The following is an 18005-nucleotide window of genomic DNA, read 5'->3' on the forward strand; positions in this document are numbered from 1 at the left end:
TCCTGAGTGTGTGGGGGATTAATTAATGTTTTATATAAGTTTTAAATTCATTAAACATTGATTGGGTGATATGACCTCATACGGTCCTGTTGACCCACCCACGCCCCTCCCAAAAGAGCCAATGCTGTTTCTGGGGATGGGTGGGAAGAAAGGAGCCCACAGTAGGCATATACACAGCTATCCTTCCCAAACATGTTCTGCACAACTGCGCCACTTCTGTGATGTCTCGAAGCCTGAAGAATGTTTCAGGGGTTTCTTAACTGTAAAAAAGTCGAGAGAGGCTGCTTTACACATTCTATAAAGCAATCTACATATGTGAGGAGAAGAAAGTGCTAGGTTTAAATCATTTGGCAAATTAAATGCAAGTATTTTTACATTTGTCTTCAGGACATTGTATCTGAGAAGTGTGCATGAACGCAAAAGTTCATGCCTTGAATAAAGCTTTGTTGGTCTTAAAGTTGCTACTAGACTCAAAATTTATTTTTGTTATTGACTGTTACTCAGGCCGTACTGTCTGATTAGAAAAGCATAGTTGAAGAGATACTAAAACCTATTAGAGAGAGTTAAGTTGGCATTCCTTAGGGCTAGAAGGCTGTCTGGAACATTATGTAGATGCATACTCTGTGATCAAGTATGTGTGTAAGCATCTCTGAACCAATCCTTGACAAATGTGTATGCCTGATGCACAAGATTACAAACACATGTTGGTTTCACTCTTTACATTTTAGGTGTATACATACAAAACCTAATGTGTGAAAGATGCTTTTACTTTCCCTCATTACAGTGATAATACACAACTAATGTATGCATAATTTATGAAGTAACATCTGGTTCTACATATTAATGAATTAACCTAGAGATCTCTATGCTGGGCTTACTAGTGGCATGGAAATTAATTCAATACATGGAAATAATTTATCATTCTACAAAAATTATAGCTTTATACAGAATGACATTACTGGTGGCCTGGCATGCAACGTGGCTAGAAAGAAATGTAATTTGTATCACGTAGATTTCCACAGAATGAAAGTTACTTTGTTACCGTGTGTGGTTTGAACTTGTGTCTTAGACTGAATAGTTGATTGTTCCCCTTCCCGCCAATTAGGGAGGACGTCCTGACTATAAGGAAGAAAATATTCCTTCTGCCACCCATTTCATGTCAAAGAGTGGCTGGCTTGGGCACTTTCTGAACAGAGACCCAAATCCTCATTTGGAGTCCCAGAAACCAGAGCAGCCGGTAGTGCTAAAGGGAGAAGGCAAGATGCATGTTGATGTCATCGCTGCACAAAAATTGGATTTTTGTAGCAGATCAGAAGTACGCTTTGTGGACATATGCTGTTTCTAGTTATAGGGTTTGGGCCTTGGAAAACAAAAGATTTATTCTTCATGGAGTTGGGGAAAGGGGGAGCATAACTAGTGTAAGTCCAGTGAATGGCGGAAGGTGGGAAGAAGGGATGTGTTCCCAGATCCTGGGAACATTTCTACATTAACGGAACGAAGTGAAATCTTAGGTCAGGGCAGAGGTTGTTGGAGCCCAACCTCATTTCCTTTTTAATATGCTAAATTTCTACCATGGGACCTAGAGCAACTTACATAATTCCCATTCTTGCAATTTATTTCAAAACAATGCCACGAGGTACTGAAGTATGTGACTGGCTCAAGGTCCCCTGGATGAGCTTCTGTGGCAGACTGGGGATATGAACCTGGGTCTCCCAGATCCTAGTCCAACATTGTACTAGCTGTCATTGAGCTGGGGCTGTTGGAAGTGATTCAGGAGCAGTTTGGATGGGAAACCTTTTAGCTGAAGATGCTAATGTGAAGGCAGGATTTGTTGGCATAATTGTTAATGGAGCAGTATCCTTTGTGCATAAGTGTTTATTAATTATTGTAAGGTTTTATCAGTGGTCTGGTTGGCTAGGCAGGAGAGAGGTTGATTTCTTTTTGTTTTCTAGTGAGTTTAATTCGAAAAGTCCGACTTATTCACTTATTGACCTTCAACCTTTTCTTCGAAGATGGCTCAAAACATGTTTTCGTGTGACTGGCAGAGAAGGGCAGATTTTGGCATTGATGTGCTGGGGGGGGGACTCCTGTCCATCAAAATGGGAGCTTTGATAGCAGCAACCTGGCTATTGTTTCACGTGCCTTGGGGACATTCAGATTGGATTACAGTAGTGAACTCCATGTGGTGCTGCCTTTGAAGACTTTTTGAAAACTTTAGCAGGGTAAATATGGCAGCCAGACTGCGAACAGTGGCTTGTCACCTTGGGTATGACAAATGAATTATTTTCGCTACCACAGTCCATTTTCAGGCCCACAGCTTTGATCCAAAGTACCTAAAGCGCCTTCTGCTTTTGGTGTAGCCAGTTTGGTGTAGTGGTTAGGAGTGCGGACTTCTAATCTGGTTTGCTGGGTTTGATTTTGCGCTCCCCCACATGCAGCCAGCTGGATAACCTTGGGCTCACTACGGCACTGATAAAACTGTTCTGACCGAGCAGTAATATCAGGGCTCTCTCAGCCTCACCCACTTCACAGGGTGTCTGTTGTGGGGAGAGGAAAGGGAAGGCAATTGTAAGCCACTTTGAGCCTCCTTCAGGTAGAGAAAAGTGGCATATAAGAACCAACTCTTATTCTTCTCTCATAAGCACCTGCTAATAATGCTCATATTGGCTGAGGGCTCTCTGTTGCAGGTCCCTGAACTGTCACACCTATGTTTAATAGGGACCTATACCATGTTTCAGTATTAAATTCCTTAACTTTTTAATAAAAATTGTTTTATTTAATTGTATAAGTATGGTAGTTGTATATTTATCCTTAATGTTATGTGAGCTCCTTTGAGCATGCCTGGCATAAAATAATTGTGTAAATTATACATATTCTGCCAGTTTTCTCTTGAGTTGATGAAATCATTAATCCTGTACTTAGTTTTACTATAGAGTTACCTTTTCTCAATCTCTGATGGGTTTTTGTCTTGTTTTGAGTTTTCATGCACATGCAAGTCTTGTACGGTCCTGTGCCAATTGAATCTCTCTTTGTATCGTTGCAGTGCTTGGGAGATGGGAAGTAATGATAGCTGGCACCTGAACTAAAATCTGTGTGTAGGCACTACCATCCCAGCACTTCAGGATGAATGGGGATATGCCTCATGTTCCCATCACTACTCTTGCAGGGATTGCTAGTCTCACAGACCGTAAGTACCTTTCCTGTATTCTCTCAGTTCACTAGTTTTGAATGTGTAGTTTCACTCAAGGCATTAAAAAAGGCCTCCCATCTAAAAGAGGATGGGAAACCTTACCTTTACCAGCAAGTTCCAAGAAAAGTGGAACTTTTTTTTCTTTGATGCTTTAGGATGCTTAGGGCTAATCCTGCGTTGAGCAGGGGGTTGGATTAGATGGCCTGTATGGCCCCTTCCAACTCTATGATTCTAAGTGGTTTTTTGCTGCACTCTGATTTAAAGGCATAAGCAAAAGCCAAACTAAAATTTTATATGTACAGCTTAAAAATAATGAAAGTAACACCATGGTTTTCTCTCTATGCAGCTGAACCTTACAATGAGCACTTGTGCCATAACAATATTTAGTGGTTTCTATACATAGATTTTAATGTATTTCAGTTGTGTTGTAGAAATTATGTCAGTTGACTTTCTGAATGTGACAGATCTGGCATATTTGTTAAAATGACTGGTGATTAACCTGTTGAAATAAAATTTTAAACTTAAAAAACTTCTCCCATTATTTTTATATGCCCTGAAGCTTTGTATGCATATTTATGCCTGAATTGTATAGAAAAGGTAGCTGTATTGAACACTAAATCTTAGTGCAGATTTTTGGATGTAAAACAGGATAATATTTTCAGTTGATCCTGGGTCTTTGAGGAATGTATGCTCCTTCATAGGCCTCTTACGAAATTCTCATAACACTGTATCTGGGCTCCTCAGGGGATGTTTCAGATCAGGAAACGTTTTGTTTGGTGGAGCAGTGTCACATTTGCAGTTCTGTTACCCAAAACAAACTTTTCACCGTATTTGGGGCAAGTGTGCGCTGAAGGAGGTCTGTGTAGTGAAACTTTTATGAATAGGGTTGGCAGGTGTCCACTCTTTAAGGAGTAGGAGTATACTTTCCTTGGGGAAAATAAGTTAGGAAAAGAAATGTTTTAATAAGCGCAGGCATAAGAGTTTGGGAGATGGGAATTGTGTTGCTAGTCACTAATTATGTCATAGGGACATTTTCCTGAGCCATCACTCAACCACAACTCATGGAATTTCAAAACAGGAAGAGAAATGCCAGTGGGGGGGGGGGGTGCAGTGCGTGAATTTTATTGTGGAATAACTACATTTTTCTAACCCTTTCCAAAAACAGTTTTGAACCAGCTGCCTCTTCCATCACCTTTACCTGCTACAACAACAAAAAGTCTGCTATTTAATGGACGAATTGCAGAAGAGGTGAACTGTCTTTTGGCCTGTAGAGATGAAAATCTGGTTTCACAACTTGTACACAGCCTCAACCAGGTGTCAACAGATCACATGTACGTACTTTTTGATACTTAAAGTACAAGTGCCAAAATAGTTGGTTGGGTGTTTAAAATTTTATTATTTCGTGAGACTGAATATATATAGTTCTGTATCTTCCAGCAATTGGTGATTGTAAGCTAATGCTGAATATTTTTGGCTTGAGACCAGTGGTAACTTTTGTATTCAGAACCTCTTTCCAAGGAAATGGTTTTTTTAATGGGACCTGAACATTTAAAATTTGAAATTGTAATAGGTGGTAGGAACTATCTCTGGACTGACAAGGTTAACCTTATCAATCAAGGGATGGATCCTACTATCTGTTAAAAACTCTAAAATATGAAGGTATTGGGAAGGAAGATATCACTTGTTCAAAGGAAAAACACAGCCCAGCAGGAGCATTCATGTTGTATGTATTATTAGTGAAAAGGAAAGGAAGATTAGAAAAAATATAGTACACTAAGCCAGTGAACTTCACAAATCTGGTATTACACTTGTGTTAGTGAACAATCAACTGTGGTATCCAGCATTGGTAACTTGATCTTCTAAATATACTTTGTTTATTTATTATATTTATATACCACCCTCCCCCAGGGCGGTTCACATAAAACAGAAACAATACAGATAACTTTGAAAAAGTTCTATCTGAATGGAGATTTATACACTTGCCAGCTGGGTTCTGATAATATATTTCTGGGAATGATAGCTAGATCTGATTGTAGGCACAATAGGTTCTTGAAATAATGTAGGGATGAGGTACAACACTACTTTTGTATGTTGTTTGACCCAATGAGTAATAATATCAACAAGAACTCTTAGTGTGAAGATCATGAGAATCACTCTTTATAGAGGAAAGATTCCAAATTGTTCCTATTATAGAAACTCCCATGTGTTTGTGTTGGGGGTACTTTTTCCCTTCCATAAGCTAATATTTATTACAAATGTTTCTGTTGTGGTGACAACCTATATTTTTAAAGCTGTTAACTATACCCTTATGTGCTTCTCTTTTTAATATCAGAGAACTGAAAGATAATCTTGGCAGCGATGATCCGGAAGGAGATATACCTGTCTTGCTGCAGGCTGTCTTGGCAAGGAATCCTAATGTTTTCAGGGAGAAAAGCATGCAAAATAGATATGGGGTACAAAGTGGTGAGAGTTTTTTTTTTAATTCATTTTACTCTAATCTGTACGTAAGAACTAGATTGTGTTCTATTGTTACAAACTGATATGAATTCAAATTTTACTTGCTTTGCTTTATTATCTGACAGACAATGGGCATTCTAGACCCTCTGTTGCAGAGCATGAAAAGAATTCAGATCAAACTAGAGAAATGAATTCTCAAATGTGCAAGTGTATCAGTTGTAGCAGAAGTTCCTTTGATGGAGTTGGATTATGCAGTTGCAAGGATCATGGACTAACAGTTACACACGTTGGGAGGCTTTAGTGCCGAAGAGGGAAAGAATGAAATCATTCTCTCCTTCCTTTTGTTTACAAACCTGTACTGCTATGCTGGTGGAAGTGGCAGAAAACCCGACCGTTGACCTCTGTAGTTGTTAGTCCATGGAAGTGTTGAGACCCTGGGAATAGTTCCCCATGTTTAGAAAGTAGATGAAGGAAAATAAGGAGAAGGTCCTCAAGTGTCAGTGTCTTTTGCTGATGGATTGTGGTGGGATCCAACCTATGTGTTTTTCTGTAGAGCCGAGCATTGTATCGGCAGTAAATTTTAAGCACTTGTAAACTAGATCTGTCTGAGGTTTATCCCCAGTTAAATCTTTCATTCAAGTCAGATAGCTATTGATTTCACAGTTCTTGCAAATACATGCTTATATCATATTTCTTTTATCCAAATCTTTTCTGGATAATGACTCTTTGTAAACAGAGCACCATAAAATGACAATTAGGGACACTAGCAGAACAAAGAATTAAAATCAACAATGAGAAAATATATGCATATGACTTATACAACTCTCTCTTATTTACATATTTATTTATTAGGAATGATGATGCCACAGTACAAACTTTCTCAGAATTCCATGCACGGTAGTCCTGCATCTTCCAATTATCAGCAAACCACTATCTCTCATAGCCCTTCCAGGTAACTTGTCACATGAGGTTATAATCTTGTTTGGAGCTTTCTCCTGTAGGTCTATGTGCTCAGTTTATTCTTGTTTCAGTTGTTTTTGGCTTTAACTTGAGTATGTTTGGTGTCATCAGTCTTGGCATTTACTAAGACAGACATGTTCAAACGCAGTAGCTTGGTACAATTTATGGTATAACATGGCCACAAAAGTAGGTCCAATAACATTTAGAGAGGATAATAGTAAATATGCTATTAGTTTATTGCTCTTACTGTTCTTCGCTACTTTTTACTCTCTCAGTATAAGACACAGCATTTCTGGCTAACAGATCAGCTGGAACCCTCATATTTATGAGAGTTTTGTACAAATCCATTATGAATATTAATGAGCAGTATAAATTCTAAGCATGTTAATTCTGGATACAAATAAAATCTCTCTACTTCCCCTTTATCGTGAACTATAGGGATATATACTGGTAGGGGTATGGGATAATATTCATCAGGCTGTTGTAAGCATTACTAGGGTAATGTATATAAAGAACTTTAAACAGTTCCTTATATACTCCTATATAAGGAGCTCCTATATAATAACTGACCTGAATGGTTCAGGCTAGCGCGATCTTGTCAGATCTCAGAAGCTAAGAAGGGTTGGCACTGGTGAGAACATGGACAGGTGACCACCAAGGAAGTCCAGGATCTTTGCACAGAGGCAGGCAGTGGGCACCTCTTGCCTTGAAAATCCTATAGGGTTGCCATAATTTGGCCCAACTTGGTAAGACTTTCCACCACCAATTACATACTGGTTCTTAATGATTCTCATTGGAAGGCCTTATACTTATCATTTGCAACTATAGGCAACTCTCATCATTTAATTAGGATCTAATCCAAATTGTTGTAGCTTTACTGATAGAGAGAGAGATCATTTTTTCCATTTCACTATTATGGTTTTTATGGGCTGTTGTAATTTTAAGAACTTCATTAGGAGCACAGTGAGGTCTGAATCTCTTAACCCTTCAGAGGTCTGTGACCCTCCTCTTTTGTCCAGTCCCTTCCCACAAACTTAACTAATGGCAGGCATCTTCCTACCCTTCGTTTCCTCCTCATGTCATGTTCTCCATCCCCACTGAGTATCTTGGAGCAAGGGTTGTCAACCTGTGGTCCTCCAGATGTCCATGGACTACGATTCCCATGAGCCCCTGCCACTGTTTGACTACCCCTGTCTTGGAGGACAATGGAGGACACATTCTGAGCCTGGGAGTTCAGCACCACCATTGCTGTCAGCCTAACCTACTTCAAAGGGGGTTTGTGAAAATAAAATGGAACAGCCCCATATACATGCTACCTCAATCTCCTTAGAAGGAGGATGGTATATAAACATTGTTCAAAATAATTATAACATTCTTAAACATTATTAAAAATGTTATGATTTTGAGGTGATAATTTTTTAATTATTTTTTTATTATTTAATTGCAACTCCCAAACAGAAATAAATAAAAATATATTACAATGGTGGAAAGTCAAGAGTTTAAGCATCTATAAAAGGTGTCCAGACAAAAGTCGGTCCATACACATGTGCCATCTATCTGCCATTTGTTGAAATGTGAATATTGACAGGCCATGTATAAACCCTCACTTAGAAAATCACAAAAAAACTCATAATCAGAATTGAAATCATAGTCAATGATTTGTGCTGGTGTCTTGTATAAAATAATTTCTAGTTTTGAAATTAGTTCATGTAACTGTAGGGAAGCAATGTTTACATTTGTTTTCATATCCATATTTCTTTGGATTTTATTTTCAGTCGCTTTGTGCCACCGCAATCAAGTTCTGGTAACAGGTTTATGGCACCACAAAACAGCCCAGTGCCTAGTCCATATGCTCCTCAAAGCCCTGCAGGATACTTGCCATATTCACACCCTCCAAGTTACACGGCGCATCCACAGATGCAGCAAGGTAAATGCCACCTTTTTGGGTCTTCACTGTATAGTTTAAGTTAGGCTGTATCCACCTCTGGTACTCTGTAATAATTGTAGTGGCCTCTCATAGCAGAACGTCATATTTTTGTAAGGGAGGATATCCAGCAAATATACAAACTTTATACTAGTTGAGGGACCTTAGGATTGCAATCACAATTTTTTCTTGACACAGGGAAAAGAAACAACTATAGAGTTAACTGGCACTGACAGTCAGACTCATCTGTTCCACACAGCTGTTAGACTGAGTAGGGCTTGTGCCATAGTTTAAAACAGTTTTGGTGACATCTGAATAGAACCTGCAGGCTGAAATTTATCACACCATTTCCGTTCTAGTCATCTCTCTCCATTTCAGTGTGAAGAAAACTGCTTTTACTACATAAATAGATTGTTCAAGGCACAAAAAAATGCTGCAACAGAGTGCTGATTTACTTTTGCAACTTTTCCGGAGAGTCCCACCTCTCCCTTCCCCAGTCCATACACACACTTGTATTTACAAACTTTTCTGTAAACTGCTTTTGTTATCTGCTTGAGTTCTGAGCATTGCATTCACCACAGAGCAAAAAAGTTTCAAGCGTCATTGAGGTTTTTATGTAATTCAGGAGTGTCTTAAAATCCAAGACTTTCTTCTGTTAAATTGTCCTAAACTGGAGTAATCTGCACGGATTCACACTGTAATCAGCATGTTAACTGGAGTCTGTTTCTAGAAGAAATATTTGAGGGTTGTACTAATCAACCAAACAACTATTTGAAAGATTTCCATCTTAGATTTCCTTTTTGGAAACATTGTCATTAGTCAGTGAAGTGTCACAGTTCTGTGCATCATCACTCACAACAACACTATAAAGATTATTAGGATTAAATTCCCCCCATATGCTTGGCTTGCCTTAAAGGTCTCTTCAGTGTGCACATGTTGGATGTGTTGTTTGTACAGGAGCCAACACACATAGACTTGTACTATTCGTATATTTGCGTATCATGGTGGGACAATTTTCAGGAATACTTTAGGCTGATCCTGCATTGAGCAGGAGGTTGGTTTTTATGGCCCCTTCTGACTTTATGATTTTAAGATTTACAGTGAGGGTATGAGTGAGAGCCAGTTTGGTGTACTAGTTAAGAACAGTGGCTTCTAATCTGGAGAGCCAGGTTTGGTTCCCCACTCTTCCTCTACACACAGCCAGCTGGGTGACCTTGGGCTAGTCACAGTCCTGTTAGAGCTGTTTTCACAGAGCAGTTCCTCTCAGCTCTCTCAGCCTTACCTTACAGGTGCCTGTTGTGGGGAAAAGAAGGGAAGGCAATTGGAAGCTACTTTTAGATACCTTCAGGCAATGAAAAGCGGTGTATAAAACCCAGCTCTTCTTCTACCAGGCATGCTAGGCACAAAAATTCAAATTTGGGAACAATGCTTGTTTAATCATAGGAGTACTTGAGGATTGAAGCGCAGCAATTCCACTCCTGAAAGAAGTTGTAAATGCTTAAATAAATACATTAAAATTCATTGCTGAAATATATGCTTGCTCAAACTAAAAGACATTAAACTGAACATTTTCAACACTTTTAATCTTATTTCAGCTTCAGTATCCAGTCCCATTGTCTCAGGTGGGATGAGGAATATACATGAAAATAAGGTTACAAGTCAGTTGTCTGGAAGTTCAGCCAATCATCATACTGATAATTCTAGACATGGCTCCAGTGAAGACTACCTACAGATGGTGCACAGAATAAACAGTGAAGTATGTAATATACTACAATTTTAATGCTAGCATTTCATTTTTCAAATACCTCCACGGAAGTTAGTCTTTCAGCTGCATTTACTGATCACTGAGGTTAAATGCTGCTGTGCTGAGGTGTACATATTGTCTGTTAATTTTAGAGAAATGAAAGTTCTCTGCACATTATTATAAGTTTAAACTCAGGTGTTTTCCCAAGTCTCAGTTTTATAAATTATTTGACTGAACAGTACAGGAGCTGCAGAGACATTGGCTTATGATGCACCTGTTCATATAAAAGATACAAAGTAATTGCAGAAGTGCTCTTTTCTAACAGTTGACTAATATGATTCTAGGATGGAGATTCTTCAATAAGGAACGTTGCATCATTTCCCTTGAGGTCTCCACAATCAGTGTGCTCCCCTGCCGGAAGTGATGGAACACCTAAAGGTATTTTTATAGTTCTGTCATACAATTTTTATAGTTCTGTCATACATGTAGAGCTCTAGACATTTGCTCAAAGTTCAGGACAGGTGGATAGTTCAGATGCAACTAGAAAACTCTTTGATTATTAAAGCATCATTTTGGTCTCCTGAATGAAAACCTATTTGGTGTTTGAAGTGGTATCTTCAGAATTACTAATCTGGATTTTTATTTGGCTACATGAAAAGTTAAACTACATTAACCAGACGTTTAAAAGTTTAGCATAATTCGAATTCACAATTACATCTTTGTCATCTGAAGTACGATAAGATAAAATGAAGTTGCATTATTAAATGGGATCTGTTCCACTGAATTTCTACATTGTTACAAAAATCATGAATTGGAATTTTATTTGTAAGGCAGGTGTGAAGTTGAGCTCAATAGCTGTCCTTGGGCTGGATCCTGCCTAGCTCTTCTTCTGACACAAGAAGAAAGAAGGCTGATCTCACTCAGCATCCCCCCCCCCCTCTTCCTGGCAGTCTCACCTCACAGGTTGCATTATCCGGCGTAGCCTTTTCTGCAGTGAAAAGGTGCCACTACTTCCTATTATACCATCAGAAAAGCTTGTATGATCCTTCCCCTTACCTTTTAAAAACTTGTAATCCATGCAGTAAAATGTAGACCCAAGGCCATGTGTGGTGTCCTGTCATTTGTCTGATGATCCCTTTTAGGATTTTGTAGTTTGAGGGAGGCCATGCAAACAGGAGGTGTATTGAGGTTCTGGTAGGTGTGCCCATTGGCTGGTAGGTTACCTGCTTTTCAAGTCTACTGTACTGTGCTGCAATTCCTCCAAAATCCTAACCGATGGAACTCCCAAACAGTGATTCTAGTTCCATCAGCATGGCCTGATGTCACTGAGCATCATACAAATGAGGGGTATTTTTGAAAAGCATTTGCTTGTCATCCTTGAGCTGCATAATTGATAAGTAGGGAAACAGCTAGATTTAATTTTTTTCCCCCTTGGTAATAGCATAAATTCTTAAGTCACATATGTGGGAAAGAAATCTATTTCTGACTATTTACAAAGTTACGGATGAGTAATCTGCTTGACAGTTCCTCGTAAATACCATCAATGTGAAGATTCTCAGTTGAACCAAAGGGTGTACTCAGTACAAATTACCTATAGAAATTTTACTTTCTATAGTATGTGTGGCAGGTTGGTGTCAAATGTATGCCAAGGCAGTAGATGATTGGCATTGTTGTTCTTCCACATGAAAACACTTGTTAATGGTTAGAAGCAGAGTTGTGGTCTGCTTTGCAGCAGTATTGTGGCTCCTGAGTTTTGTAAGCAAGAATACATGCTTATTTGCCTTGTTTTCTGGAGTAGACGGTGGCAACAATTTAAACAAAATGCATAGATATAATCTTTTGAGCTTTTGAGGAAAGAGTGTTGTGTGTCTGGAGAGCTGATATCAAGGATGCGTCTTTTCTTGCCCCCTTTGTTGTGCTTGGTATGTTGGTGAGCTATTAAGAAGCTGCTGTAAGCCGACCAGAGACATGAAGAGAAGAGGAAGGCCAGTCAGTTGAGGAAGGCCAGTCAGTCCTAAGTGGTATACAGAGAAGGAAGCTTTGAGTGGTTTATGATTATCTCAGTACTTTTGTCAAGCCCTTAACAGAAATTTGATGACAGCTTTTCTATAGATAATCAAAGCTTCATTTTGGTTACTGGTCACACTCACTAACTCAGACCTGATGTTGATATATTGGTGGTAGTTTTGCTATTTAAAAGGCAGATTATTTCGACATCCAAGAATATAGACATAAAAGGTTATGTAATCATTAGCTAATTACCATAACTAAGTATTCAAATATGACTCTTATCTTGCCAGATGTCCACATAGTATACTGGCATATGGAAGTACATGTATAGCTGAAGTGTGTCATTTTCAGCTTTCTGCAGTGCCTGAATATGCATCCAGTTACACTATCAAAGCCCAGTTGTCTTAATTTGAATTATGAAATGGTACTTGGAAGTGTACTTGAAATACACTTTCAGTTTTTTCCTTTTCAAGTTTGCATTCTGTCTAAAAGAATCACAGATATTTCAGAATTGTGCTGTAACTCACTTGGTGACAAGGGTTCAACATTTCTATTGCACACTCCAACTAAATTAGAGCACATGAGCACATGCATGGTGGACCACTTGGATTTTCTGGCCTAAAGAATGATAGCCACTGTTTACACACCTATTTCAACATGGTAAACATGGCCTTAGTTGTTATAATGGATTGATTATCAGGTGAGTGAGATCCCAGGTGAGAGTTATGAGGGAAGGAAGGAAAAGTTTGGCTCAGCATTCATTTGTGTTGGAAACTGGTATGTGTTGCGCTGATGTGTGAGGATGCTTCAACATTTTTGAACCACAAGCAATTTATTCTGCATCTGTAGATGCAGGAAGAGCAAGCTTCAGTGTTCAAGTTCTTTATGGTATTTGAACCTGTATGAAGTACAAGGTTTCATATTTCATTGATGCTGGATCAGCTGCGTGAGGTTTGTACGCTACAAAACTACTAATCTTCTATGATTTCTTCAGTAAAATTGCCAAGCATCTAGTAAAAACTGCATAGGGGCTGCAGTTTTTCAAAAGCTAAGATCAGTAACTTTTGATGAAGATGAAGAATGGTGAGAAAGTTTTCTCACAATAAAAATTAGGGCAGGATTCTGTATTTTAAGACTGAACTTAAGACCAAGGCCTAGGGTGTGTTTTATCATTGGTTTTATAGCAGATAAATCCCTAACCAATGAACCTGGTGGATTTTTTTTTCCTTTCTACAATTAAACTTTGCCACTAGTCTTCAGTTATTACATTTTACCTTCAAGGTATTCAAGAAAGGGTTGTTAGTTCTATGATTCAAGAAGGCAGTAAAATAGCTAGCAACTTTATAGCTAAATAATTTAGGGGCCATCCATGCTGGGTTTTGGACAACATACTCATTGGAACATCTTGGTAACAAGCTCATGTGATAAGTGATTCCACAAAACAAAATCAACATAAAGGCCCATTTGTACTGAACAATTGACAAGTTTTGGAATCTAGTATGCAGCAGGATGAAACATTCATTGACCTTGGATTCAATTCTGGATGCTAGGTAAGGGCTTGACGGGTCCCTTCCAGTTGTGAACCATTCTCGGCTAAAGTGGGAAAGAAAAATGAAGGCACTGTCCACAGTGAACCATTTCTTCAGTTGGTGGAAATAGCTCATGTAGTGGCAAGATTGACATTCTTAGGATCCCAAGGTGTGTACCATGTTGCCAGTCTTTTGTGGATGAGGATGAGGAAGGGAACCAGGCATCCCAATGAAGTTGAATTCAACGGTAGAGACTCCACAGTGTCTCAAAGATGAAGGAAAGTCATCTTAACAGAAGATAACTTTAGTACTCTCATGCCTGTTGGGAAAGGGTAGGGAAAAGAAGTCTGTATATCAGAGTGCTGTAGAGTTATTGCCTGACTAGTGGGAACGACTCTCAGTGGAGCTGTAAATCTTTTCAACTTTGAATTGTTTCTGTACATGAAAGTTGCTGATACCAAACAAGCTGCAGCTCCCCATAGTTGGATGTCTTGAATGGCTAGCCATGAAGGTGAGGCCCAAGAAGCAAACCAGAATTCCTAAGAACACGTTCCTACTCACAAGAGAGTCAGCTTCTGTGTGAAATACCTAGCTAAGGATAAATCCATCAGAGAAGTTTTCAGGTATATCATCATACCTGGTGAAATATCTGGAAAAAGAGACTTCTGCTTCTTTCTAAAGCGCACTTATAAAATAGCTGACGCCTGCTCACAAACTCAACTTTACTAAAATCTACAGTCATCTGCAAAAGAAGAAGAGACAACCACTTATCATCCCAGATTGAGTTTAATTATGCTTTTTAATGGAAAGGAAGCACTATCCTCCACCTCCTTTTTCTAGATACAATCAAACTGTGTTACTGAACATCCTTTCTAGGCAGCTTAACTGCATTGCAAGCATTCTGTTATATTGCCTTTGACAAATTTTGAGGAAGAAAATAGTTTGATTTCAGTTTGTTCAGTTGGTAAACTCCTGCCTCAAAGTGGCTCAGTGATGCAGAGCCCGTGGTCCCATATATTCCTTTTGGGGGATTAAGATGCTCTCTTGAGTGTTCCACCAATTAAAGATGCTTATTTGGTGGGTACATGGGAAAGGGCCTTTTATGTGGCAGCCCCAGAATTACGGAATAACCTATCCAAGGAGGTGCACCTTTTCTCCTCACTGTTGATCATCAGAAGGCTATTGAAGATGGTTTTAATTAGGAATGCATTTTGATCAGTTTAACTTTTATTAGTGACAGCCCTAATTGAAGTTTTTAAACTGTGATTTTTATGGTTTTATAATAATTGTGTTGTTTCTATTGTGTTTTTATGTTTTATTTATATTGTAAGCTGCCTTGAGTTCTGCAAGGGAGAAAGGCAGCTAAGAAATGTTTTAAATAAAATGAATAAAAGAAAAATCCCTAATAAAGATAAATATTTCCTGCTAATGAACTCACTTGTCATTTGAGTGCTGTTACTTGGTGTGTATCCCCTTTAACTTTTGCTAAATGTACCTGACAGTCTGTCTAGTCATACACTAATATATTTCTAAAAACAATAAACCACCAAAGCTGCAATGCAAAAATAAAATTTAACTGTTGGTTTATAAATATTAGCAGATTAGCAGAAGATAGCTCACCCCCTCCCATTGGCCATGCAAAACTAACTTTGGGCGATGTGATCTGAGAAGCCAAAGACATTTTAACACAACACGTCAGAATCAGACTACTGCCATACAGTCTGCGTTTGGAATGAGGAACAGTGTGGATAAATTACACTTCTCTGAAATACAGAGTCACTGAAGAAGGCATCAAGAAATAGCCCATTTTCTGTGGTGGTATGTCAGAAAGCAGTCATACCCCTTGTGCATAAAAACGTTGAGAGCATTAGTTAAGAATCAGAATAATAGTGCTCCAGATAAGACAGATGTTCATATTTCATGCAGGACTAAACTGTTTTAGAGCATCACAAAGATACTGGCTGGAGACTAGGGAAATGGCAGTAAAAAAAGCTGACAGGGTATAAAAGACAGGAAGAATGAACAGTGAGGGCAGGGGTGAAAACACCGTTTTGCTTTTAATGTCAAATTTGATTTTTCCCCTTAACCGCATTTCAATTCTGGAATGACTTCTGTTAGTTTCTTAGGGGGGTTTTTTTGTGTTTGTTTTTTTGCAGAACACAATCTGCCTGTGTATTGATGCTGATGAATGTGGTTGCTTTTGGATATCATTATAAACTTTCTCCAGTTTCTAATACAAATTCTCGTTTGCTGTACTTTGTTAGCATGTTGTGAGATTCCAGTTTCTCACCTCTCTACTTCAGTGGAAGAGCTTGCTTCTCATTGCTGTGTGTCTCTTTAGACACCTGTTTAGATAGAAGTGTGACTTGTGTTCAGTTAAAATGGCATAAACCTGATTAACTTTGGACTCATGTTCTCCCTCACTCCTCAGTGAAAAGGTGCACTGTTACTGGTGGGACGTAATAGCAAGCATTCTGCCTCTTCTTGTGAAAGGCATTGATAGAGATTCTTAACATGTTGCATGAAGGGAAATGTTCGAAACCATCATATAAGTGTAATGATGTGACAAAAGAAACCACTTCCATCTGCTTATAAGTAGAAAATAATGTTTCCAGCTGTAGAAAGTATATGAGACTCGTGTGGATAATCGATGTAAGGAGTTGGAAACAAAAGCAAATGATCTATTTAATACTTTTAAAAGAACCAAATCACTTTCTTCTTGCACATGAAGTATTTCTGAACTGATGTATATTTTGGCTTCTTGCAAATCTTAGAACAGGGAATGTTTGTGATCCTGTGTGAGTGTGTGTTGTTGTGCATATTGCCTGTCTGCTGCTGTAGTTTTATCTCTAGATTCCAGTAAACTGGATATGTTCTAGCTTTGATGGGCTTTAATTAATAGCCTTTACTAGTGGAAGCCCTAGCCTCATTAAGTTGCTTGGTGTCAAAATAGTTTCCATCTCTTTTTAGAGTGATACTTTCTTGCTAGATTTGGATTGCCAAGTTGATAAGCGGTAGAAGTATTTTCTATTGCAGCTACTATGTATTCATGAGGATTATGAGATTACTCTGAACTCAGTTTTTTTCAATTATGTATGTGAAAAATTCTGTAAAAATGCAAATGATTTAATAAAGATTATTTTTAGTGTGCATTTATATAAATGTGAACCAACATAACTGTTCAGTTTTTCTAAATTATTGTTCTAGGATCAAGACCACCATTAATACTTCAGTCTCAGCCTCCACCTTACTCATCACCTAGAGATGTTCCCCCAGACATATTATTAGATTCTCCAGAAAGAAAGCAAAAGAAACAAAAGAAAATGAAGTTAGGCAAGGATGAAAAAGACCAGACTGAAAAGGCTGCAATGTACGATATCATTAGTTCTCCATCCAAGGACTCTACTAAACTTACATTAAGACTCACTCGTGTAAGATCTTCAGATATGGACCAGCAGGACGATATGCTTTCTGGTTTGGAAAACAGTAATGTTTCAGAAGGGGATATTTCTTTTAATGTTCAGTATCCAGGACAGACTTCTAAAACACCCGTTACTCCACAGGATATTAATCGCCCACTAAATGCTGCTCAGTGTTTGCCGCAGCATGAACAAACCGCATTCCTTCAGGCACAACAAGTGCCTGTTTTACAACCGAACACTTCAGTTTCTGCAAAACAACCTCAAAATCCTTTGGTACAGATGCATCAACAGGTATCGCAACACGGAACTATAACGCCATACGATGAAGTAGAATTGGATGCATTGGCCGAAATTGAACGGATAGAACGTGAATCAGCTATTGAAAGGGAGCGATTTTCAAAAGAAGTGCAAGACAAAGGTAAAAAAAAATTGTGTGCTAATGTACGTTTTTCTCAAAGGGGTCCTCGAAAAGTGAACTATTTATTTCGTACTCTTAGTACAAGATCACTACTTGCTATTTCTAAAGTTTTATTGAATAAAGCTGTAGTGTGACTGACTGCTTTTAGTTCTTGAGAAATGTAGGTTGCATTCATGTGCATGGTTAAAGGTAATGATTTTTCTAAGTAAACGGAAGATACGCTAGGACTGTTTGAAATGCTGGTTACTTAAGGTTTCAACAGTAGAGCAAGAAATAATTGAATATTTGAAGTTGTAGTATTGGAGTAATGTTTGCAATATGCACTGTGTGATGCTTCAATAAACAGATCTA

At 38.5% G+C, this 18005-nt stretch overlaps 1 protein-coding gene across 5 annotated transcripts in view; it reads left to right on the top strand.

Annotated features, from left to right (window-relative positions):
• Positions 1–18005, top strand: part of NIPBL (NIPBL cohesin loading factor) — a 142991-nt gene that overhangs the window by 63882 nt on the left and 61104 nt on the right. For 3 of the 5 annotated variants that reach the window (XM_077346991.1, XM_077346989.1, XM_077346988.1), the window contains 8 exons: positions 3044–3187; positions 4356–4521; positions 5523–5653; positions 6500–6599; positions 8383–8534; positions 10127–10287; positions 10620–10713; positions 17022–17654. In XM_077346991.1, coding sequence (XP_077203106.1) covers positions 3124–3187; positions 4356–4521; positions 5523–5653; positions 6500–6599; positions 8383–8534; positions 10127–10287; positions 10620–10713; positions 17022–17654 — 1501 coding nt within the window. In that variant the 5' untranslated portion in view covers positions 3044–3123. Of the gene's footprint in view, positions 1–1787; positions 2223–3043; positions 3188–4355; positions 4522–5522; positions 5654–6499; positions 6600–8382; positions 8535–10126; positions 10288–10619; positions 10714–17021; positions 17655–18005 lie in introns of those variants that run through there. The other 2 variants (XM_077346990.1, XM_077346992.1) reach the window with 2 other exon arrangements.

This window comes from Paroedura picta, chromosome 7 (genome assembly GCF_049243985.1).
Source record: "Paroedura picta isolate Pp20150507F chromosome 7, Ppicta_v3.0, whole genome shotgun sequence".
In the NCBI taxonomy this organism is placed as follows: domain Eukaryota; kingdom Metazoa; phylum Chordata; class Lepidosauria; order Squamata; family Gekkonidae; genus Paroedura; species Paroedura picta.